This window comes from Phyllobates terribilis, unplaced genomic scaffold (assembly GCF_046119375.1).
Source record: "Phyllobates terribilis strain yellow unplaced genomic scaffold, ASM4611937v1 Scaffold_11__3_contigs__length_659146591, whole genome shotgun sequence".
Lineage (NCBI taxonomy): Eukaryota > Metazoa > Chordata > Amphibia > Anura > Dendrobatidae > Phyllobates > Phyllobates terribilis.
In genome coordinates this window covers 318554079-318581061 of record NW_027362771.1, presented here as the reverse complement: position 1 = coordinate 318581061, position 26983 = coordinate 318554079, and the positions used below count along the sequence as shown (strand labels likewise).

Genomic DNA, 26983 nt, shown 5'->3' with positions numbered 1-26983 from the left:
TGCGGTAGACAAGCAGAGTAAAGCGAAATCGCCGGAGCGGAGGACAAGGCAGAGCAGAGAGGAACTGCTGGTGCGGTGAGCAAGCAGAGCGGAGTGAAAACCGAGGGTGCGGTGGGCAAGGCAGAGCAGAGCGGAACCGCCGGAGCGGTGGACAAGGCAGAGCAGAGAGAAACCGCAGGTGCGGTGGACAAGGCAGAGCAGAGCGGAACCGCCGGAGCAGTGGGCAAGGCAGAGCAGAGAGAAGCCGCCAGAGCAGTGGGCAAGTCAGAGCAGAGAGAAGCCGCGGAGCGATGGGTAAGTCAAAGCAGAGAGAAGCCGCCGGAGCGGTGGGTAAGGCAGAGCAGAAGGAAGCCGCCGGAGCGGTGGGTAAGTCAGATCAGAGAGAAGCCGCCGGAGCGGTGGGTAAGGCAGAGCAGAGGGAAGCTGCCGGAGCGGTGGGCAAGTCAGAGTAGAGAGAAACCGCCGGAGCAGTGGGTAAGGCAGAGCAGAGGGAAGCCGCCGGAGCGGTGGGCAAGTCAGAGCAGAGGGAAACCGCCAAAGCGGTGGGCAAGACAGAGCGGAGCGAAACCGCAGGTGCGGTGGACAAGGCAGAGAGGACAGGGCTCTGTTCACATGGAACAGACTGGAAAATACAGGAAGATGGCTAGAACACAGGAGGAAGATACGGAGGAAGGGAAAAGGGACAAGCAGAACCAGATACACACAAGGTACTTCCTATGAAGTAGCGAGTGGACACAAAACTCACAAACAGAAGTACAGAGACAATGAGTTGGAGTTAGGTTCAGGTTTAGATATTGCAGGAAAAGGGAAGGTACGGACATAGAGACAAACAGGTAACAGGCTAGGATACAGTTCAGACAGGAACTGCTACTGCAATAAGAAACAAGAATGAGCCTGGGTATACAGCCCCCAGAGTGGCGGAAACAGACTAGAAGTTACAGGTAACAGGCCTGGGTATACAGCCCCCAGAGTGGCGGAAACAGACTAGAAGTCAGAGATAACAGGTCTGGGTATGCAGCCCCCAGAGTGGCGGAAACAGGACAGGACCTGGCAATTCAGTAGCAAAGACTAACTGAGTGAAGGTGTTGCTCAGGCACCTCCTTCTGGGTGGAGGGGGTTTAAATATCCAGTGACTGACAGCAATAGGCTGGAGACGCATTAGGGGTGCGCCCACAGCAGCTATAAGAATCAGGAAGTAACCGGGCTGCCGCCCTAAGCAGTCAGTCAAGAGACATGCACACAGCATGAACTGGAGCAAGGTTTGTAGGCTGGACTGACAGGTAAGATTGCGGTCTTGCATAGTGGGAGGTTGTGCACTATGCAAGCACGCCGCAAGGGATGTTACACATTTCATAACTTTCCCAAATTCCTATGAAAAAATATTCAGCACATTCCGCATTGGACTACTGTACCCAATTTATTATATATTTTAGGAGTCGGTCCATTTTATACAGACTCCACCAAAATGAGCACCGACTCCACAGCCCTGAGTTTGAGGTAGGAGACCTACAGTCTGGGCATCTCTGTCTGTTCTCAGACCGTGACACATGGACTTGTGGGTACGGTATAATAAACAGACACCCCATGGATGAAAACCACTGTGGCCATCAGCTCTGACTCCTAAAACTACATGGAAAGTATGAGACAACAGTTTACAACCAATTAAAATGTCAAGGACCTGTTTATTGGTGTCTTACTGATTTTAAGTAACTTTCTTTGTTGATGATCATCTAGTCTTTACTCCTCTGGTCTGTTTTTAATTTTCTTTTACACTTGTTCTACATCAAATCTGTAACATCATCTCGTACAGTCTATTACTGGCATTAAACAGGTTGTCCAGCTGTACTAAAGGATGTACAGCAACCGTACATGTGATGAAAATAATGAAATGATGTAACCCCCTTAAGATCCAGTGTAGGCCACTCTGAAGGTCTGCGCCAGACCGGAGGCCATGACATCACCGTTTTTCGGTCACAGGAGCGCTGGCATGCCTGTGATTGGCTGCAGCGGACTGAGAGACATCTGATGACGCACTGTTCTAGTCCCCTCTAGCCAATCCCAGACCTCAGTAGTCTTGTGGCAGAACAATGTTGAAGTCAGGGCTTCTGATCCAATGGTGACCGCCAGGACTGCCTACATTGGACTCACGGCTGGGTGAGAATATATCCCTTTATTGTTTTTCCCCTATACATGGCACCTGTATAACTTTTTGCATGGATGGACAACCCCTTTAAGGACAGTATTCTGTGTAGCCGAGTTCGCGCTGGGATTTGTGGCAGTAATGCGCTTTTATTGTACCGGCCTAGATGCTGGTCCTAAACTGAAACCTTGTTACCTAGGACTATGTCCAGCACTCAGTGAGCACGAGATCCACCAGCTGCTCTATAATACTTACCGCAATACACTAAGCATTCCAATAATGTCTGAGCCACACGTTATATTTAGGGGCTGTGCCCGTCCTGACACAATCACTTCCAAGGAAAAGAATTTGGCGCCACAAAACTTTCCCGAAACTTCACGACTAGCACAGCGGGCTCTCACTACCTCAACACACACGTGCTGACGTGTCCTTCCTACCACAGCGGCCCGGAAGTACACGCCCCCGGTAGGCGGGGAAGGAGCGTCATCTTGAAACCAGTCTATAGTTGCCTTTCTATATGACGCATGCGCGGGGCACTCGGAGGGGGCGGTTCGATAAATAGCGGCTGTACGGCGAACACTCTCTCTCTGAGTCAGTCAGTGTGTGAGGGAAGCAGCAGCTGCAGGTTCCGGCCCGGTTCTTCTTCTCTACGCTCCACGCTTGTCGTTCTGTCTGTCACGTCATGGCTTCCTCCGGAGCTCAGAATGTACCGTCAGTCCCTACCTTGCAGAGAGGCATTGTCAAGATGGTGAGACAGCCCGAGGACCGGCTGCTGGGGGCAGGCGGGTGTCGGGGGGCATGGACCTGGGAATGTGCAGGGTGGCAGGGAGCGGGCAGGCTGGCGCTGGGGCATTTCCGGATGCTCTGGGCAAGGACAAGTTTCTTGGAGGAAGGAAAGTTAAGTGTGGAGCTCGCTGCCATGGCAGTGGCTGGGTACAAAGGACAAGGCTGCTCCCCGGCTGCAGGCTCAGCGTGTGGGACTACAAGTCCCAGAACCTGGACTCTGCAATGTACCCTGCACACAGTAAGGGTACTGCTCTGGCCCTGTGCTGAGGCTGTGTATTGTGCCCATGCCTCCTGATTGCACCACTCAGGCTGTGTAGTGTTTACTTCCTGGCACCGCAGCCTGCCAGGGATGCCACCAGCTTGTGGGCATAATAGAGGTTCTCTGCTTGTTTGCCATACAACCAGTTTCCGTGGGCATTGTTACTGTCACTGTAGTTTTATTGTTGTTTACTTTTGGCTCCGCATAAAGTAGGTAGTATCCTCTTAGGGACGCAGCTTTCTGCCAGCCTAGTGGTTGGTATTGGAGGGCAGGAAACCTCTCTGGTTAGAGTTTGAGATTATGGGTCTCTTGGCATTGAGGAATGGTTGACATCTGTTAATGGCCCGTTTAGGAATTTGCTTGAAAGTAGCGATTTTTCCCCAACCTGTAAAGCGTGTTACTAAAGGGAACTTGTAACGTTGTACTTGATCTGTGACAGCGTAGTGTGGAGAAGACGCTGTGCAAGATGGATAGGTTTGTGATCAAAGCTTCAGTATAAATTGTTCTTAATTCAGTATAATCTCTGGTGTTTATATACAAGAGTCCAGTGGGCGGTCCTACTCGGTGACTGACAGCTAGGTCTACACACGGTCATCCAGGATGTTCAGTGATTGACAATCTTCCCTGAATGACTGTATGCACAGCTAGCTGTCAGTCATGGAGTAGGACCACCCACTGGACTCTTGTGTATAAACACCAGAGATTATACTGAATAAGAAACAAGTGGACTTGTGCATACAGACACCAGGGAGTTAAATGAACAATTTGTAAGGTTTTCTGAAACTTTTCCCCCAAAAAATCTGTCCGCTCAGCTCCCCCTACTCTTACACCTCTTGTCATCAGATACCATTTCCTACATGAGTCTTTAATCCCTTTATTTAGATGTTAGTCCACTGGTCACAAGGCAGACTGGGCATCTTTTGGGATGGCCAAGCACAAGATTTTCTTGTCTGTCTTTCGATGGCACTTGTCTTATAAGACCTTCTCTATTCATGCGGCTAACAAATGGTTAAGACTGTAGATCTGTTGACGTTTCTTTACATTTTATTATGGTGTGTTTGGTGCTTGTAACAGAAACTGGCTTTTAGTAAATATTAATTTATTACAACTCTTGTTGTCCCTATTATGTAATGTTGTAAATTGGGTGTTGATCGTGCGTTGACTGACAGTTCAGTCATGTGACCTGTAGCTTGTCTAGGTGAAGGCTGCTAGTTTCTGGCTTTCTTTCGATCTCTTGTGATGTGGCAGGATGACTATCTGAGAAATCCCGTGTAGTGTTTTCTAACTAGCTGGGAAAAGTCTGAGTGATGCAGCTTCTGCTGTGATGCGTGCACGGCCTGATAGCGATGTGATGGGAGTGTAACATCAGTTGAGCTTGAGTTCGCTTCTGTACTGCTAGATAATATGCATAAAATCTGTTTCTTGTTTAGTGGTAATATCGGGCTGATGGCTGCCTGACTGTAGTTACAGTGGGATTACTGACTGGAAAACAAGAGAAATATCTGCCTCCATGGTCACTACCCCAGCTCAAAATTCTCCAGTTGAAATAATCCCCAGACACATTTTTCATAAATTCTGCATATCTAACCCTTAAGCTGTGGACTTTAGCTTTGCTGCCAATGTTTCCTTGAAGGTCTGGGTTTGCTGCTCGTGTTTTTTTGGAGGGGCATTATAGGACTTTGATGTTCTGTTTGATGTGATGTCTTGGCCATTTTTCCTCTCGACCACGATAAAAACCACATACATACAAGGAGGGATGATGGAAACCCTGCATGTAATGAGCCTGAAGACATCTAATGTCCCCTTGTGGCATCATAGTCAGGCTGCTGAGACTAGAACAGTGTCAACAGAAGTTACATGGTGTTTCATATCTATTGGTGACGTTCACTCTCAATCTTGGTTGATAAGAGTTTAAACCCTCTCCTTCTGTAAACGGTACAAAGCGGTTCTGTAAATTTGATAACTCCATAAAGTTTAATATTTCCTCATGGCTCACACTGCTTTTATAGAAGTGCTCTATTTTTAGATGTTTTCAGAACAATAGCTTTTCATAAACATTAGTACAATGTCTTATTGGATTTGACCAGTGTTGATTTTGTAGTGCAACACTACCTTGTCTAGATGATCAGGGCTCAAAGTTAAACACCATGTTTGCTAAGCCTAGACCAGTCTGAAGGAGTTCACTTTTGTGTTTTCCTTCTCTCTACTTTGTAACCATTAAAGGGCTTGGTTCTCCATAAATAATGTAATTAGGAATAAACTAAATACCTTTTACTTGGCAAAACCATTTTCTCTAGGGATCACTATACAAGTTAAAGCAAACCTGTCAGGCCCCTAGAACCACCAGCAGTTGTCTACCTAACAGTCCCTTTATTACATTAAACAGATCTTTAGAAAAAGTTCCGTTTGATATGTAAAATGGATTTATATAGTGTGACCAAAAGAATGGTAAAAAAATAAAAAATCTTGCCTTCCGATGGCTCCCGCAGTCTTGCTTCACTCCGTCCTGGCTGCCGGCAGATCGCGGTACACTGAAGGACCTGGCGACGTCAGCGTCGCATGACCCATCGCATGACTATGACGTCAGCGCAGGTCCTCCAGTCCATCGCGAGCTGCCGGCAAACAGACAAGGAGACCGGGGGTCATCAGTAGGTAAATATAATATTTATTTTTTATCTTATTCTTTTTTTTTTTTTTTACAGTTTCTATGGTACCCGGGTCTCCTCCTAGACCTGGGTACCATTCGCACATTGAACTCGTGTATTCCGCATGTGCTTATCTAGTTAAGCGGAATACATGCGTTCTAATGCAAGTCAATGGCGGTGAAAACGCAGCGCTTCCGCAAAATAATTGGTAGTGTTGCGTTTTTTTCGCAATGATAATCCGCAGCATGTGCACAGCACATGCGGATTATCATTGGGGAACATGGCAGGCCTTCTACCATGCTTTTTTTTTTTTTTTAAGCGTTTTTGCCGCTGCTGAAACGCTTAAAAGACATATTGTGGGCACACAGCCTAAAGCCAGGATGCTTACACCTATTTACTTTCACATTATGGGGTCTGCCATTGAGTTGCTCAGATTGTTTAATTTCACACCTCCCTGGGCCACAGGTACTGTTCAATCTCACATGTAACTCAGCCAATGTTTACACCTCTACACATCACTAATTTAATTACACTGTACTAATACAAACTACCATCTCAGTGACCAAGACAAGATGGTAAAATCACAAAAATAAATGCCTATCTTCACTAAAAACGCAGCAAAACCTGATAGCTATGTTCACACTAGGCATTTTTTCACTACCTATTACTTCCAATGGGTGAAAAACGCTGAAAGTGACATGCTCTATTTTTCAAAAAAAAACATACAAGGCACAATCCTGAACATAAAAAGACCCATGATGTGTGAACTAAGAATTCTGGAATCTCATAGACTTTGCTGGTACTGCAAAACTCAGTTGAAAATTTGCATGAAAAAAACGATGTGTGAACATAACCCAAGGGAATGTGCACATGTTAAGTGTTTAGTGCAGAAATTTATGTACCATTTCTGCATCTCTTGGCAGCAAAAACACGTATTTTTGGTGCAGATTTCTTCCCACTTATTAGTATGCATGAAATCTGCAGCAAAAACACTTGAAAGAATTGACATTCTGCAGATTTAAATCTGCACCAAATCAAAGGAAAAAAATAAGCAGTGTGTGCATGAGACTTCAGGAAACCCTTCAGATTTTGACCACTGCACTGCAAAAAAAACGCAATGTGTGCACAGAGCCTAACAGAGTTTAGGTAAGATTAAAAAGGAATGCTTTATGTGCTAAAAGTCATTGTTAAATGTTATGGGTTTGCACTTGGGAAACTAAATGACTCCATACACAATATATGGTGGCTGGTCGAACCATCATCTGTTTAAAAGCTCTCTCCCGACTCCTTCGCACACAGGAGCGCTCTCAGAAGTGCGCTTCAGTTTTCTCTACGAGAGAGCCACTCTTAGATGACTTTGGTGTCTGTCTGTATCTTCTGAGAGCAAAAGAATCAGAAATCCAAAATCAGACTTGCCAGATCATGATTTCTCTTGATACACATTAGACTGTCAACCGAGGCCGCCTTTATCGATGGGTTTCAGCTGACTGTTGGCTTTTCAGCAATTTTCCAAATGTAATGGCTTAAATGGGACTCCCTGTAAAAAAAAAAATAAATAAAAAAAATAAATAAAAAATAAATAAATATATATACACACATTTTTTGTTTTTTTTTTCCGTGACAATATTTTCCTCTTCCTTTTTATCATTGTGTAAACAAAGTTTTTGCTTCTCAATGTTACCTGCTTTTTGAGTTAGAGATGAGGAGAGAGGAGCTGTAAGGGTTATGGTATTAAGGGCCCAAAATTGGGAGCAGATGTTCCTTGAAAAGCTAGTTTTCCAATTATCAGCTTGTCTCAACAGGCAGCCAATTACCCAACAAATGAGCAAAACACTCGTTTATTAGATAAAATAATTGTTAAGCTTAAAAAAATCATAGGTCTCCGACTCCCAAGCCCTTTCTAAACTGGACATTGTACTGTCTAACGATTTTTATCCACACAAATCATATTAATCATTCTGTGGGCATATGAAGTGCAGCTTGCTTGTTTAAGTAGCTTATTAAACCACCTCCGATTGGTTTCATATAACAGCCACGATCGGGCAGTTCAAAATCAGAGTCCCAAAGCTATGAGCAATTGCCTTCATAGAAGATCTTTAAAGTATTAATTATGCAAGTCTTAATGCACTTTTGTAACCATTTAAAAATATAAATTTTACAAAATGCGGCAAATACACACAAAAGGGGCACATGTGAGCAAAGCTTAAAGGTTTTTAACTTTGTGCTCTCAAAAGATAAGAAAAGTTTTTAAATATGAAACGCTAGTCAGTGGGGTGCAAAAGAATGCGAATGAAGCGGTTTGGGGTTTCTTGGCTTTGCATTGTGATTAAAAATTCACAGCATCTTCCCCCTTAGCATTCATTCCTATGGGACTTCTAGCTGTACAAACTGTATAGAAGATAAATTGCCATTTTGGATTTGAAATTTACAATGCCAGTTATTTTATGCTATGAATCATCTCCTTGGCTTATGGATGAGGTTTTGACATTTTATTCACAAATCAGCTAGTATGATAAACTATTTCCAGCCTTAAAAAAATACTACATTTACCATAATTCTTCCTCTGTTTGAAATAGATTTTCAGTAGTTTAATGCAACCCATTTGACTTTGTCAGTAAAACAAAACCGTCCCAAAGCGAATTGTCTTAAGTAAATTTGCATATAATATGGTATAGTGGGTGTAGTCAACTTTTTATAAAAAAACAAAACAATTGAGCAAAAATTTGCAGGAATCTTGTCCAAGCAGCCACTTCAGTATTCAGTAACTGCTAAATGAGAACCCTGTGAACATCCTCCTACATGAGACTTTTCTGTTTAGTATGGTGTCACTGTCCTATTAAGTGATTGTCATGGGGGATTCGCAGGGCTTGGAGACCATGGACTGCTGATGTTCCTGCTCAACTCTGGTAGATGAGAAACAATGATTCAATAAAGTCAGTAATTCTTTAATTGACGTAGATGACACCTTGCTGCCGGGTGAAATCTTGTGCCTGCGCACAGAAATCATGGCTGGCACCTGCACGTTATAATTTGCCCTACTGCGGGCGCATGCGCACTTATGTTTTTAGGGCAAAGCATATAATTCACCCTGCAGTGTGGATGATGGAAGGTGTCTTCCTTGTCAAATAAAGGAGGACTGCGAGCAGCCGCTGGGGGAGGGATGGAGAGGCCCATAACCTCGCCCATCGGCCCGGACCAACCCAATTACCATGCAGCACAGGAGAATTTAAAAAGAATTTTGATGGTCTACAGGGGGAGTCAGGGGGTTATTTAACCATTTATGAATAATGGGGAGCATTGGTGCTGCATAAGCTGATAGTTCATATAGGACATAACTTGTGATGGGTTCCCTTTAAAAGCATAGAAAGAAACATTATTGTGGCTGAATTTCTGACTCTTGCAGACAGATTTGTAGTACATGTGGTATATCTCAAAGTTCACTGTATTCAGAGTTCATACATACAATTTCTGTCTGCATTTGCTAAGCCGCACACACTAGACATTTTGGGTTACAAGGTGCAGGCAATGACTTGATACCTTGGTATCTACAGTCTGAATTTTAGCTGACATAAGGACCCCTGAATGGGACACTCATGAGCAAATGGTCTCTCTGGGTAAGAGGGCAGATGAATTGAAGGAAAGTTCTTCTATTCCTCCCTGGGGTTTCGGGAGTCTGTACAGTGGAAAGATGACAGGAACAAGCTGTAATTTTTTTTTTTTTCTTCTTGAAACACACTTGCTGCCTCACCACGTCACAGGTACAGATGAAAACTTTTCCTCTTGATCCCAGACTTCAAACAAGTGCCCCAATAATTTACATAGCTTTCAAATGACACTAGGCTGAATATGGTAATAAGCTCAGCCTTAAAGTGTACCTCTAGTTTCATTAGAAAATGATTATAGTGCAGGACTCTCCAGTATAACTTTCTAAGTTACTCTCGGCAATTTCTGCTGATAACCCACAGTAGGGTCGCCTGCAGTCTGCTGTGGGCTACACTAAATATGTAGCATCCTTCTGCTGCTGCCCACCATCTTCAGTGCAGGAGAAAGCTTCATTGAAGTTTACAGGGCTCACTTCTGCACTGAAGACTGTAGCAAGAATCAACAAGTGTGACCCGCGACATAGTATGGCTTGCCCGAAGTATGTGAGTTATTGCCATTAATCTATAATGGTGAATTAGAAACATGATTGGCCTGCACTATAATCTTTTTCTTGTGTAACTGGAGGTGCGCTTTAAATGCTAATTTTAAACAAGAGACCAATTGTATTATAGTGAAATGTATTTTATTGACTAATTTTTTTTACATTTTTTATTTTACAGGTCCTCTCAGGATGTGCTATTACTGTAAGAGGCCAACCACGTGGCGGTCCACCCCCAGAGCGTAACATCTACCTAAGTAACATTCGTGCTGGAGCTCTTGCACGCAGAGCAGTGGCTTCTCAACAAGATTCAAAAGATGTCCCTGATGAGGTGTGTTCATAGATGTGGCCTATAAATTGCATGTGGTTTAGGTCCTATTCACCTGTCCAATCTTCATGTACAACCTCAAAGTACAGCCTGATCCATGTGAATGTGGTTTACAAATCTTTGTTCACATAGAACAAACTTGGGCGCACGCTTTCGATTTTTAACTTTGGAGTATGCTACATGAGCAAGAATAGGCAGCTTTTTGATATAACTCTGTATGGAGTTTGTGGGCCTGCTACGTGTTTCTGGCTGTTATATAGCTTGCCATTGAAACTAGCGCTGACAATTGCAATTTAATGCCTTAGATGCAGCAGTCAATAGCAATTACACAGCATCCAAAGGGGTTAGTTGGGAGAGGATGGTGATATGCTTATGGTGTTGTCATTGTTGCCAAGGGCCTACTCAAAGACCAGTCTCTTCATGATTGTGCCCCTTTGAAGCACTGTATTGCGGTTTATTGCTCAAGCACTCACCAGTTCAAGTACAGCTAAAGAAATAAACTGAAAAATTGAAGTCTAAGCATGAAAAGGTTTAAATCTCCCTCTTTTCCTCTTCTGATATATAGATATATATATAATATATTTGTGTTGCCAATAAGTCAGTGGATATTGTAGAGCTAAAAAAACAACCCAGAATTGCTGTTACCTCCTTTCACCCCTTAATTTAAAATGAAATATACCCCAAAGTGGGTAGTGATAAAACTACAGTTTGCCATGCAGAAAGTAGGTCATTGCATGGCTCCAATGGAAAAATTATTTATGGGTCTTAAATTATGATGGTAACTTTTTTTTGCAGAGCAGTAATATAAATTTTCTTTTGCTGTAATTATTGCAACATGCAGAAAAGTTCTTGCACAGTGAACACTATAAAAATTAAATGAGACAACGAATTTTCCTTTGGTTTTTCTGTACATTATTAGTAGTAAATCATATGGGTTCTTTCAAAATGACATCTCATTGTAAGAAAAGAAATAAGCCTTCATATAGCTCTTGGAAGAAGAGAATTGAAAAGGCTAAATGGCTCTGATGGGGAAAGGGTTAAACATTACAATTTTAACATATACAGTCTGTTTTGCCTGTACATAATCTGCTGCTGAAGGAGGCTACCTGACAATCGGGATCCCTCTCCACACACACACACACACACACACACACACACACACACACACACACACACACACACACACACACACACACACACACACACACACACACACACACACACACACACACACATATACACACATACACACACATATACACACATATACACACATATACACACATATACACACATATACACACATATACACACACATATACACACATATACACACACACACACATTTTGTAGGGGAAAATTTAGATCTTTGGTTCCTAAACACAATGACACTTGTTTTGCAATAAAGGGAAATTATTCCTCTTAATCAGCAGATTCCATTCGTTTAGTGATAACATGAGGAAGAGGATACAGTATTTTAAAACCTTGGTGTTCATTTTAATATGCAAAATGTAGGTCGTTGTATATGAACAAGGCCTTTTGATGATGGATAAGTGACACTTTTTTTTTTTTGGTAACTCCTCCAAATTGCATCAGAAGGGGAAGCTGGGGAATGCCAGCCAAGTTTTTCTGTTGCTTGATGACCACTTAGAGTACACATAAGCAACTTTGTAATATATCTTTTATGTATCAGAAAAATCTGCTTTTCACCTACTGAACTGATCATTCATTATCAAAATTTTCAATTCACAGGTAAAATCTGTATTCAGTGAAGACAGATTACATTACTGAGATAATGTCTGCTACTGCTGGGATGTGGTGGAGAGAGGGAGGATCTAGCAGCAGATCTCCTCCCTACCCCTTCATGTCTGCACAGAATCTTAGCAGTAACATTATTTCCTAACTTATAGCTTGAAAACCTATTTTACCCCTGAATCTAGAGTGAAAAGTCAGTCCAGGAGGTGAAAGAAAAGATGTATTACAAAGTTGCTTATTTTCATGTGTACTTTGTTTTTTTTATATTTTTTTGAAAAAAAATATGGTTACTCTAAACACTTCATACTAATGCAAATGTGCCCTAAATAGTGTAGTCTCTAAACTAATATAGAAGTTATTAATTTTCATGTCTCTCCTGCATCAGTAACAATTATGTAAGCTACTGTTTTGATTTTGATCTACAGAGGTGGCAGTGGCAGTTTCAAAAATGCCGGATTTGCCCAAACACAACAGTAGGCTAGACCTACACTGTACACCATGAAAATCTCAGAATCACATGGCGTATGTGCACACAACGACTTTTAGACACCGGCATACCTGCTAAGGTTTTCCAAGAGGAAGCAGACTGAAAAATGATCAAGTTAGGCTTTGGAAACTGTTCAAAAGAAGCTAAACAAGACTGAACATCTGCACTGCAATGTCAAAAGTACTTGCTGTGCATAAGTTCATTCTTATCCTTTAGTGCTTTTTCAAGCACACTCTACCTCAAAAAGATGTATACTTGACCTTACTAACAATCACGTATCTAATGTCAGGGTAAGTTACTAGTTTGTGGTTGCGCACTTCAGTAGACTGACTACGTTGGATGCGACTTCCGATGCTGCTCAATGAAGCACTCCTCCCATTTAAAATTTTATTTTTTTTATTCTGATCTATTGCAATCATCATATTGTATAGTGTACTGTACTTACAATTGTTGATTTTGCCTTTCTACCCAGCTAATTCTTCTCTTTTTTTTCTGCTCCTGTTCAGAAACGGGAAGTGTCTTGCCCCTTCAGAAATCATTCCCCTCTTCAACTCCTGACCCAGTTGCTCTCCCCTTACACTCTGCCATTGACTTTTGCTGTGAATGATGAGTCATGCAAGCAAAATTAACTCTCCTGTTTCTACGTAGAGCTTAGAAGGATTCAGGTAGTCAGTTTCTAATCACGTGATGTCATAGACCTAATGGGAAAACAGAAAAATTATCCGGGTAGAAATGCAGAATGAACAATTGTAGGTACACATTGCAATATATTAAGATAAGCACTCTTATCAAAATTATTCTTTAATTTTTTTTTTGCTGTGCAGTTAAGGTTTGACAAAGATCTCCTGACTTGTTTCCACCATTCAACTTACTCAAAAATCTGAAAAAACAGTTGCCCATTTATTAAAGCACCAGCGGTAAAAAAACCCAAACCATTAAAGTGGTGTTGCTAATCCAAGTTTCCTGCCCCCAGTATTATACTTGCCAGCTATTGTCTTCATCTGTTTTCTGTGTTGCTCCAATCGATCTTCTGCAGGTTGTGACCTGCCAGGTTGCTTCAGTGCTTGTTGGGTGACCCTGAAGTCAGTACTCAATGCTAGTGTGAGCGCCAGAACGAGATGCTTACAGACTTGCATTGAGAGCTTGTGATCGGTCAGTCAGAAGTTGTGGTCACAGGGTGTCGGCGTGGGACCAGAGCGGTGCTGGGAAGAGCTGAAGACAGCAACTGGTAAGTATAATACTAGAGGCAGGGAACTTGAATTAATGGCATAAGTGGTGCTTTACAATCTTGTACTTGGCTGTATTCAGGAGTGCATTTCTTGCCAGCCTACTGGCTTTGTGGTTGGAGGGCAGGAGTGCTTGAGTAACAGTTCAGTAAAGTAGCATCACACAAACTAGACTTCTAAATCTCTCTGGTCATCACTAGAAAGGTCATTGAACCAACTATGGTAGTAAAGCAAAGTCTCTAAAAATGTATTTTAGTTGTGACATATTGCACATGAGTAAACTTTTCTTCATAATCTGTGTTCCAGAGGCCATGTCACCTCATGTAATCAGGCTGTGCATAGTCTACTGCCATTCATGGCATTTTTCGATCTAATGCAGTCTTAAAAGGTGTCTCTCAATGTTGCCTTACAGCAATGCACATGTTGCATATAGTGCTGTATTATGAGCTGGAGACAATACTTCTTCAGGCCCTCTGTACACTGCTGTGCATGGATTTAAAAACTGGCTTCAGAAGTTAAAGGGAACCTGTTACCAGGTTTTTTTGGGGGAGTCTGGAGGCAATAGAGGAGCTGTAAAACGTGGTGGCATTTGTTCAGACACTAAAAAAAAAACTGGCGACAAGTTCCCTCTAAGAATAATCCCCTTGGAAGAAAGCTTTCTGCACTCATAGTAATAATTGAGCAGACATATAGCCTGACAATTAGCAGAAATGGTTTTCCTCAATTGTTAAAGACTGCAAGGTAAATTGTGGCTCTAAGCTGTCTCTCTCTTGGACCACAGAGTTTCATATCCCTCTACTGCGCTCTAGTGGTTGTATGAAGCACTGCCTGGTGATGCTGGATACAAGACCTACATGCTAATGCAATTTGAGAGACGAGGAACAGGAAAAGCACTACTCTGTAGGCAGACCTATCACAGTAGTTCTAATGTTTCTGACTTGCAATAAACACCAAGTTATAAAATTATTTCTATGTCTAAATATAAAATCATATTTTAGATCTATGCCTGGTTTCTACTTTTAGCTATAGTGAAAAGAATCATCCCATCACTGGCAGATTTCTCTGGTTAGTAGGAGTGTAGTGCCCTCTTCTGTTCCATTTAAGAAATAGCCAGGGTGGCTCTAGTTCCTAAAATATTACAATACAGATTATCTAACTTGCTTTATAGATTTTAGTTCAAATTCTAAAAAATGTATTTTTGATACATAAATGTTTCCTGATTTGATGAAAACCACCAAATGGTGATTAATAAAAAAACCTTCTGGCTTTCATAGCAGTGTAAAAAGCCTGTGCCTGAAGTCTGCATGCATCAGCCACATCACTTTAGGGTACAGTAGAGGTAGTATTGGGGGGGGGGGGTGCAAGGGGTTGTTACATGTGAAAGTGGCTCTTTCCTCTAATTACATGAGGTATATTCTTACCACCAAGGAACTCTTTTACTAGCATAGGATTATGTATATAATTTTTGCAAACTGTCAACTAAAGTTCAAGAATATGTAGCTGCATTGATCGAAGATCTTTCAAATATAGTTTCTGCTGTCCAGTGTTTTCTTCAGCCTTACAAAATACTGTTCATACTGAACTACAATTAGATTCATCTCTATACTACAGTTGCACATAATAGGAAAATCATGCTGTTTGGAGATAGTCTTTTAGCCTTTACCTCTGCCATGTTTGTCTGTAATTTTCTTTCTAATCTGCCAAGTCAACTATAGCCTTAGCTTTCTTTGGTTCATATCTAGCGTGGTACATACTATGATGCCAAATAGCACAGTGACTACTTTTCACACTGGAAACAGGCAGACTGATTACAGGACACACCTTAGGTTAATATTAACCTAATTTCTAAGTTATTTTTAATTAATTTCTAGGGCTACCATTTTTATCCAGGTCATTTTCTTTAGTTTAGAATGACAAAGAGCATTATGCATAAAACATGAGGCATCTCCAACAAAGTCTATACAAAGAGAACAGATCTAGATTATAAAAAAAATTGTACTTTGCTGTCATTCTTTTGCTAAATATACACTACTCACAAACAGTTAGGGATATTTGGCTTTTGGGTGAAATTTCAGGGTCATCCTAAAATGCACTATAACCTTTGCAGGTGTTTTTAAAGGGTTTATCCACTACTTGGGCAACCTCTTGGTAAGCGGAACATTCGGCTCTAATAAAATAAACAGCCTATAATTGCCTCCCATGCTGGCTCGGTTCCAGCGGTGTCAGCACTATGTCTTGGGTTTGTGATGCAGTGGAATGACACGTGATGCCCGGTGCCCAGTCAGTGCTGGTGTCACTGTCACCACCTTTGTACAAACTGAAGATGAAAAAGAGTTTGGGATCAGCTGCAGCACTGGCTTTCTCTTCGTGTTCAGTTTGTCCGACGGTGGCGACAATGATGCCAGCACTGATTAGGCAGTGCGCATCATGTGTCATCCCACCACATCACATCCTCTGGACTACGAGTGCCTAAATTGCCTAATTGGAGCTGGCATGGGAGATGTGTATAGTTTATTTAAAAAAAAAATAATAATAATAATTATATATATTTTTTTAGCGGGGCCAAACATTTAGTTTTAAGAAGGGGCTCTCCAAGTGGTATACAACCCCTATAATTTGACCAGCTCTAAACTTTTGAATACACATATCCACCTGTTCAGTGTTTCTGTATTTCTTGTACAACTTGCTGTTCTCTAATAAAGAGCTTAATGGCAAAATTTACAACAGGTGTTTGAATAAAATGCACAATAAATTTTGAGGTTTAATTAGAATCTGTATTTAAGCAGTCTTCCATATCATGCTGTTCACATTTTCACATCATGAGACCAGGTGGACACCTAACAATTGATCAACAGTACCTTGCCATTGTGAGGCTTCAAGCAGGATGTTCTTAAACAGAAGAGGTCACTGAGCTTATAGTGTCAGGTTCTCACACCACCAGACACAGGTGTCATCATCTTCCATATGCCAGTGAACCTCTGTGCTGTTTACTGATGAAAATCGATCCACGCTAAGCAGAAATGATGGCCGGAGAGCACTATGCATCAGCCACTGTTGTCACCAGATGTGCCTTTGGTAGTGGTCGAGTGCGGTCAGGTGTGTGTAGTCAATACAGAACTGCCCTACACATTATGAGCAGTACACAGGGCTGTGAAGTTGGTAAGCCAAACCTCCGACTCAATTTCCATGACACAGATTCCCTGATACAGGGCATGTGCCTCTGCATGAACAATGCAGGCCTAACTTCATTTTCATGGACGACCATGCTCCAGCTCAACGAGGTCTCATCATTAGGGAATGACTGCTGCAGACTCGGATAACTCAAATTGAGTGGCCTGCACTTTCTCCAGACCTGAATTCCATAGAAAACCTATGGCCTCAGTTGAGTTGCTGTGTAGAGGCTCGTAACTTTGTATTCCAGAACCTTAATGACCTGAGGGCCACACTTCAAGAAGAGTGGGATGCCATGCCTCAGCAGACAATAGCTTGACTTGTGAACAGCGGGAAACATAATTGTCAAGCTGTAATTGATGCTCAAGGCCACACGACAAGTTATTGGGACATTGACATTTTTTGTTGGGGTATATCCACGACTGTTGTTGACTTTTGTTTCAATAAATTGTTTGAGATGAGGAAATCACCAATGCATGCTTCTACTTAAGTGCCCTACTTTCATGACAAAATATCACTGTAGTGTGAACTTTTTTTTTCCATAAATTTTTCACCTGAAAGCTGAATATCCCGAACTTTTTGTGAGTAGAGTAATTGATAGTATAGTAGGTGAAAAACGTGTGGGGGGGGCGGCAGTGGCGGCCCAAGAAGGGGTTTTAGAAATATAATTTAAGACCGTTATCAATAAAGAGACACGTGGAGGATCTGGTATAATAAATAGTATATATTAATAGAACTGCATAAATATATAAAACATGTCAGATTAATGAATTTACAAGAACATGATAAATCGAAACACGACTCATTACACAAACTAGTCAAAATACATAAAAATCTATAAATAAAGGGTAAATATGGGATCATAATTTTAATATAAGGATATAATCATAGACATTAATTCAATCTAAAATCATAGCTAATTTAACAGATGTAATGAGAATTTAAGGCATAAATCAAAAGTAAGAAGTAGTAAGCAGTAAAAATGCCAATCCATACAGGGACCTAGTACATAATGAAATGATAATTTAATACTGCACCATCCACACCCAAGAGAAGGATCATGAACCTTGACGTGTGTTTAATATTATACTCAGCTGTGTCAGGAGGTAGAATTAATTAAAAACTAGGATATATTTATATACAGTATAATTATAGTGCTGAGCTTACCAGTGGCCACGTGGTGCATACTTAGCATGATGCATTTCCGGATAATGGTGGCTCCCTGGTCCTGAGTGCCTTGTCAGTGTAAGTGATAGGAAGTTACTTGGTCAGGCGCATCACCGGAACTGCCAGGATGAATCAGGAAGAGAACAGCGTGTGAAGTGTAACCAGCCAGTGCAATAAAGGATGCTTCGGGAAGAGAACAGCATGTGTGAAGTGCGACCGGCCAGTGGTGGTTAAAGGCACAATAGTCTTTACGAAGGGAACCGAACATGGCATAAAAAATAAGTGTGTATAAGTAAATAAGTGATATTAGCATTAGATGTATAAAAGAAATGTGTGATGATGTCATGTATGTAAAAAGTACATTATATGAGTGATTATATATCATATCATAATCATATAAGGAGCTATGAAAGGAACCTGATTGTAATGAAGAACCAAGGCGGATAAAGAAAAGTGAATATAATAAAAAGGACACAAACTATATCAAATATGGTAATATAGTTGCATGAAAATATATCTGCATTAAAATTAATTCACAGTATAATATATCAGATCTAAAATATGGAATACAATTAATTCTAAAAATCAATCGATAAATGCATCTGATTTTCCTAATTAAAGCTCCACTCCAGCATGTTTTTTGTTTTCATTCAGTGCTGGAATGGTGCCAGTAATCTACGTTCCCTGACCCTAGTATGATACTTTCCAGCTACTGTCTTCAGCTCTTCCCAGTGCCGCTCCAGTCCCATTTCCAACTGCAATTCCTGACTGACTGGAAGTACGTCTGAGGTAACAGTCAACAGCTGTCGGTGAAAGCCTCATTCTGGCTCTCATAGTCTTAAATGGAGTTGTGACTTCTAGATCGCCCAACAAACACTGGAACGATCCAGCAAGTCACAACCTGCAGAAGACCGACTGAAGCGGCGCCAATAAAAGATGAAGATGACGGCTGGTAATAAAAAAAACAAACAAAAAAAAAACTCCCGAGTTGCAATAACAAGAAAACAAAAACAGCTGGAGTGGTGTTTTAAAGTTGTTAAAGCCTACAGCATAATATAAAAATCAGTATTGTATTTAAAGGGACTCTGTCAGCACAGAATGACTGTACAAACCAAGTACAGGTTCTCAATACATCATGACATGGCCAAACATTTAACTACACCTTCCCAGCTGCTTGGTTTCCATCTATCTCTGCCCTTCTCAGGCTCTATGAAGCCAGAGCTGTCAATAAAAGAAGAGCTGGGGTGCAGTTTAAGGGAAAACAATCAGGTGGGATGGTGTATTTAAATGTTTGGCTGCATCATGATGCACCGAGTGCCTGTACTTGGTTTGAACAGTCATTCTCTGCTGAGCTAACAGTCCCTTTAATCAAAAATGGATTATACAATAACTGTATTTAATATTTTAGTATGCATATCACTACAAATGATGTAAAAAAAAATGAACCAGAATTGCTGAATATATAGGTTGATATTCTACGATCATGTATGCAAAGGAGATCTGTGATTTCCAGAAAGACCATATAGATATAGTCAAGTCAAGCTGTGCTGTTGCAAATTTCAGTTATCCATGAATATTATGGCATAAAAGGAAAATAAATAAAACGCATATCCCAATAAGTAAATTAAAATTCATATTAAAGTGCACCTGTCAGCAGCATTGTGCTTAGTAAACCACATACACTGTCAGGTGGGTGACATTACACTGAGTAAAATGATACCTTTGATGAAATTCGTCCAGTGATTCTTTTATAATCTTTATTTTCATGTCTGCCATAATGATATGCTCGTGCTCTGGGACGGGACTTTAGTGAGGGGTTGTAGCTGGTGCTCTCATTATGTATTCTTATCTCTGGCCTCTGACAGGTCACTGTGCTTTCAGTGACCTGCCTACTGTTTTAAATACTGTCTATAATTTCTGTGGCAAAGTGAAAATTTACATCCCCAAAATGGCCGCCACCACCCTTGCATGCGCTGTAGCATCTTTCAGTTGCTGAGATGCTACTGCGCACGCGTGGGCACCATTTTGCTTTTGGAAAGAGAATTTGGGTGCAGCAATATGGCGCCGCGCATGCACAAGTAGTATCTCTCGGCAGTCGAGAAACTGCTCGGGTGGTGGGGGCGATATTGCTGCAGGCAAGTTTGTTTTTCCTCTAACAAAATGGTGCCCGCACGTGCGCAGTAGCATCTCGGCAAGTGAAAGATGCTACAGCGCATGCTCGGGTGGTGGTGGCCATTTTGGGGGATGTAAATTTTCACTTTGCCACAGAAATTACACAGGCAATATTTAAAACAGTAAGCAGGTCACTGAAAGCACAGTGACCTATCAGAGGCCAGAGATAGGAATACATAATGAGAGCACCAGCTACAGCCCCTCCCTAAAGTCCTTAAAGAATTGAAAAGTAACAGTTTAATCAAGAAAAGATTTCTAGCAGACAGTTTCATTCAAGCCATCTGGCGACACCATTTTTAGGAGTTTCAATTTTGTATTTCTCCTCATGAGCGTCTTTTTGACATCCCAACATTCCCAGTAGGCCTAGATTAATCCCGTATATACACAGTATGCGAAAATCTTTAGGATTGCATTGATGAAAATTTATGAAAATGTCTCCAAATAGGATATAATCTGTATTTCTTTTTTCGCAGCGTCAATATCGCTAATATGTTCAAGATTACTGACCTTAATTTGTCTCTATTTTATGCCAATATAGATTAAATTGCAGAGGAATGTGGTAAAATATATAACTAATGTGTTAGTTGAAGAGCAATCTTGTATTCTCTTTGGATATTTGAATCTGTAAAGGTAGTCCAAACAGGCTGAACAGTGGCCACATGGAAAGGCACCCCATGGTGGCCTTTGGTGTAAAAAGGGTTGAGTGGTGCTGGTGCAGCATGTTGGCTCTTGGTACTTTCACGATTTTCACACTTGTGATCATGTGCCCATTAGTTTCATCTGGTATCTCTCACTAGAAGATAATTGAAAGAAGTCGGATGAGACTTGCTGGAATTTGACTTCAGGTTTTCAAATCGGATTATGCATGTGGCTATAGGACTGCCCACCTGCATAGGGGAAATGCAGGAGAATCGTCAGTGTGCACATCGCAAACTCACAATTTGGTAGTCCCATAGAGTGATTGCTGACTTCCCTTTTTAGACTGGAAAACCCTTTTAAAGATGCTGTTGAACTGCATTCCCACAACCCCTATCCCCCATCTGCTTTTACCAGGACCCTGAAAGTACACATGGAAAAACACAATTGCATTTTAAAGTGCAGAATCCCAATGTTTATGCACTTAAAATGCATTTGAAAAAAAAAAATTCATCAACCAAAGCAAATATGACAACTAGAGAAGATTGCTATTGCATATACATGCAGAATAAAGCAACGTTTTTGCACGTGAGACATGGCCATAGACTCCTCTGCACACAAGTCAACCTTTGAGAGTCTTAACTGAACATATTAAAGAGAACCGGTCACCATGAATATGCCGTCCAATCTGCAGGCCCCATATTATAGAACAGGAGAATTGAATGTGATTCGCATATAGTTTTGTGAGAAAAGACTCAGTATAACCTGTTTTAATCATTTAAGCTTCTGCACTTTCTGAGATTTTCGGTCCAGTGAGAGATCCTATCAGTGACCGACAGCTACCTCTTTTTGCCCACGCACTGTATACAAGAAATCTTTAATATTAGAGACACTAGTAAAATAAGAACTATTATTTATGAATGCCCACAAGGGGCTAATCATAAAATGAAAACAGTTTGCAAGTAGATGTGCTGTATTAATGAACATGGGGCTGTTACATTTAATGGTATAATAATAATATACTACGATGTCTGTAGTTCTAACTTCTGGAATCTTTTCAGCCTTGGGCCTTTCCAGCTCGAGAGTTCCTGAGGAGAAAGCTTATTGGTAAAGAAGTCTGCTTCACTGTAGATCACAAGATTAATGAAGAAAGATACTATGGGACGGTGTATTTGGGCAAAGGTATGTTTTCTAATGTTCATGGTTATCATCATTAAATGTTAATTTTGTGAAGTTTTGCCATTTGCTTTCCTATTGATTGATTGGTTTCCCTTCTAATATATATAATCGACTTATCCCGTCTGTCTGTCCGTCTTTCTGTCCAGGAAATCCCTCGTCGCTGATTGGTCCGGCCGCGGCTAATCAGCGACGCGGGATTTCAGAAAAAGATGGCGGCCGTTAGCGGCTCATCTGCCGCACGGAGGTCAGCGGCGATGCAACCGGGAGATGACCGGCGCTAGCCGGTCATCTCCCGGCTGCTCGCAGCAGAAGGACCCCGACCGGCGGCGCCACTGACCTCCATGCGGCTACCGTCGGGAGATCAGCGCCTAGAGCTGCTGATCTCCCGACGGCAAGTGTGAAGGGAGGATCGGGCAGCCCGGCCGTGAATTGGCGCCGGATTTGAAACACGCAGGCCACCGTCGGGAGATCAGCGGCGACGCAGCCAGGAGATGACCGGTGCTAGCCAGTCATCTCCCGGCTGCTCGCAGCAGAAGTACCCCAACAGGCGGCCTCGCTCCCCGGTCCTCCCTTCACACTTGCCGTCGGGAGATCAGCGGCCCTAGCCGCTGATCTCCCGACGGTAGCCGCATGGAGGTCAGCGGCGATGCAGCCGGGAGATGACCGCAGTGGAAGTATCCGCACAGGCAGCGCCGCTCCCCGGTCCTCGCTAACACGGTTCGCTGATTGGTCACGGCCGGCGAACAGGAGACCCCTGGCTGCAGCCGCAAATAGTCGTGATGTAAGCGGAAGCAAGAGCCGGCTGCAGCCGGGGGGATTACGTGCTGGCTGTGCGTAGTCAGTGATGTTGTCACAAGCCGTATTGACAACTTGACGTAATTACAAAATTCATTAGGGGCCCCGGGGGGATACATTGGGGGGTTAATTTGAAGTAGTGCACAACCCATTTAAACACTGCTTCGCTGATTAGTCAGCCACATACATATTCTAGAATACCCGATGCGTTAGAATCAGGCCACCATCTAGTTTTATAATATTTGGATTCATGTGCTTTTTCATATTAACTATTATGTGATTTTTTTATATCTTTTTTTTTTTTTATTTTAATATCATAGTTATTGATCATGGTTGGGCTGTGATAATTTAAGAATTGTGGCATTGCCTTCAGAGTGACACTCTTTTATAGATTTTGTCAAAGTATTTGTATTCCTCCTCCTCTTATAATTTCTCCTGCTGACCTCTTTTGTATTCATTAATTTTAAATTATTATTCAATAAAGTATAATATATTATTTATGTAATGGATGATCATGCTACTCTAATTGTTCTCTTGTGAGCATTTTTTTTTATCAATGTAGTGTCTGACTCAAAACTTGATCATTTTTGTTCCAAGAGTTTGCTAGCTCAATAAACCCAATGTGAGGTGGAAATATAGGTAGATTAGTTGGGAATGCTCTCCCTATTTGGGGTTGTGCAAGTGCAGGAACATCTGTGTTAAAAGCTTGTAGAATTATGGTCTGTCAGTTGCTACTCCTCTCCTGAGCAAAGATGGACAACCATCACCGCAGGATACACAATAATATAGAAGAAAATGTGGGACACGGGAGCTACTGATAATTGTCATCCAAAAAATAGAATACGTAGTTCGGTTCTTTTCAGTTGCAAGACATTCAAACTACGCGTTTCGATACCGGAGTGATATTTTCATCTGGCCAAATAAAGAAAAAGTGCACATGCGTGTGTTGAATTGAGAGTTGGGAAATTAGGATGGAATGGGAGGTTTTATTTATTTTTTATCTCCCCAAAATTTGTATTTTATAATATGTGATAAACATGATGTTATTTGCCTGATTGACTTTTGAGCGAATTGAATATCCAGCAGTGAATGGTAGCATCCAATTATGTTATAGTTTTTGACTTTTTTAATGTGGTGTTCTTAGATACATCAGGCGAGAACATTGCTGAATCTCTACTTGCAGAAGGACTTGCCTCCCGACGTGAGGGTGCTAGAGCTACTACGTAAGTGCTTTTTCTTAATGTCATTTGTGGGTCAGCTCTTTTCAAGTTACGATATTATGGAAGTAAGGGTTTCCCAGAAAATGCTTCATTGATTCTTTAGCTGAATTCTATTATTCGAAGTTTGAAATTAGGCTAACTATTTAATAATGTTAGATTAGGTAACTCCAATAAAATGAAGTGCTATTCTAATCCGAGATCTTAATAAATTATCACTAATATGCCTCTTCATGGAAACAACAGAGAACCTCTTTTCTCCCGACATACGAGTTCACCAGAAATGGGAAAACTCGTTTATTAAAGATTTATGGCATTGCTTATAAATATGCTATAAGTATTAGATGGAAAGACCCCTATAAAAGGAACCTGTCAGTTGCCCTATCCCATTAAGCCACCACCATGTCTCTTCTGCACCCTATTTCTACATTTTTAAAATCTCCTTATGATTTGGTTATTGCTCTATCATTCTAAATTCAAGGTTTAATCCCCGCTCCCATTTTGCAAATCTGTGAGGACTTGTTTAGTGGGGCGTTAATTCCCCCAGACTAATTATCCCTGCCTATTTGTAAGCATGGCCTTGGTTGCATTTTAGGAGGGCCAAGGTAACTGACAGGTTCCCTTTAATTGACTACTTTGATTAACTGTTATGCATAATGAATGGCGTGAGGATGCAGTTCATGACAGTGATTCAAAGAACAAACGAGGCATGCATCATCCACTCAGCCTTGAGCTAGACCTAACTCCATACCAGTGCCCCACCTAACTATTCCCGCCACAGAAGTTATCCTCCCTCAACCTTGCTAATCATGTTATACGAAGTATCGCCATCTCTACAGCTTATGCAGTTATACTTGCACATACACTAATGATTAAAAGCCTTTCTTTACCTAATGAAACAAACGGTTTCAAATAAGAACTGTACTTATCAACAAACTTTGCATACCTCCGTAGTACAGGTGAATATAAGAAACTTTATAATCTATGTTATTAGATAAATCTGCTTCCTTCCCCATTTATTGAACATTTCTTTCTCCCACCTCCCACACCCGCCCCCTAACCTTGTCAGCCATTCTGAACAAAAAAAACCCCAAAACGCTCCAATCCGTCTTGCTCAGACAAGATGCTACTGCCAGATTACTGTGGGGTCAGTTTATACAGCCCTTTGTAATCTATGGAGCGGGGAGGAGGAACGAGGAGCAGGGAGAGGGATATGAAGAAACATCGTACAGAGCATTTTAACAAGTCTTTTATCTCACAACAGAGCTTAATTCACATCCAGACTGCTCAGTACTGCTGTATAATGTCCTCCATACCTGTGTGTGCGAAAATAGGAATGAAGAGCAGGAATTAATCAGTGCTCTGATTGCTAAATGGCAGACATCATAGCAGCTAGTTTCCTTGAGAAGCTCAGAATGGATTGCAAAATAAGAGAATCTGCAGAGGGGGAAAATGTTAAAAATTCAGGATACAAGTCATGTAATGGCCAAATATAGTTATTCCTCATGTAACAATGAGAAAAGATCCAACCCACCATTGTAAGATTCCCATGTAATTTGGAGCACGGAGGATGTCTATGCCTGGACGCAATCAGTAGCAGTAAAGGGTAGAAAATCCAGCTTTGGAAACTTTTTTTTTTTAAAATATACATTTTCTTTATTAGTGAATAATTAATAATAATCCATTGAAACGAATGGTTGCAATTCCAAATTCATAGCATGACTACAGGATCAATGGAGAAGACATAGTATAGATCTACGCGTTTCAGGTGTATAACACCCTTAGTCATGATGATAACTGACTATTGATGGTGCATTTATATAGTGGTTAGACCCGGTCTGCACAGTAGCAGCCTAATTAATGTGCTTAGGATCCTGTAGCCATGCTATGAATTTGGAATTTAAACCATTTTTTCCACTGAATTACTATTATTCACTAATAAAGAAAATATTTATATTTTTTTTAAAAAATGTTTGTGAAGCTGGATTGTCTACCTTTTCCTGCTTATTCCTCATGTATACACAACAGCTTATTCTAAAAAGGTACTTAAAGTACAGTTACACTTCACTTGAATAGGTCTATGTATATTATTATTTTATATTATATTGTATATATTTCTTGTATACACAGTTGGCATAGCACATGGCAAATTGTTATTGAAACAGTCCGTCAATGGGTTCAAGTAGTAACCCTCAAGCTGCTTAAGAGAAAAGACAATCATGTTTAGATTTCCAGTATATTTTCCACTGTTATGTATAGAGTAATTCTGCAGTACTGTAGAGAGTGAGCATTACTGGCAGCCCTATTATGGTCTACTGGCCTCAGATCTGAGAATGCATTGAGCTTGTTCTGGTTCAGTGCCATCAGATGCACTACATATACCAGCAGTTGTGCAGTAATCTGTTTTACAGATCAGATTTACATGCTGCTGATATAATATGCAGTGATTTATGGATATAATAATAATAATGGACAGGCTGCACATTTTTGGATTTGCAGCATTCTCTTTCTAATGTGCACTGCAAATGGCAACATCTGCTGGTTAGATCTTAAAATACCATGATTTGCAGGCTCTATCTAAAGAGTTTCTTTTCCTTCCATGTATCATGTGAACTAAAGATTTGACTACAACCCAATGATATTATACAAATATAATCTGATAAACATGAAGTACCATCCTGCATTTTGTACAATACAGACTTTGTCTGATGCATGCACTTGCATATGGTGGTGAGAGAGTACAGATCCTGAAAGAATTTTAGTCTTTGTCTTTTTTTTTTTCTATCCGTCAATGAATGACTTTGATCTTCTATGTATGGCTAGCTTAGAGGACTTTATTTCTCTCTAGCTGAGCTGGTCTACAACATTACCTCTGTGAT

General features: G+C 41.2%; 1 protein-coding gene across 2 annotated transcripts in view; it reads left to right on the top strand.

The window, feature by feature from the left end:
• The first annotated feature begins 2670 nt into the window (after window positions 1–2670).
• The window catches only part of SND1 (staphylococcal nuclease and tudor domain containing 1), a 693764-nt gene continuing 669451 nt past the window's right edge, over window positions 2671–26983 (top strand). For both annotated transcript variants that reach the window (XM_073652562.1, XM_073652561.1), the window contains exons 1-4: window positions 2671–2888; window positions 10153–10302; window positions 21975–22095; window positions 24032–24110. In XM_073652562.1, the coding sequence (XP_073508663.1) occupies window positions 2823–2888; window positions 10153–10302; window positions 21975–22095; window positions 24032–24110 (416 nt within the window). In that variant the 5' untranslated portion in view covers window positions 2671–2822. The remainder of the gene's footprint in view (window positions 2889–10152; window positions 10303–21974; window positions 22096–24031; window positions 24111–26983) is intronic.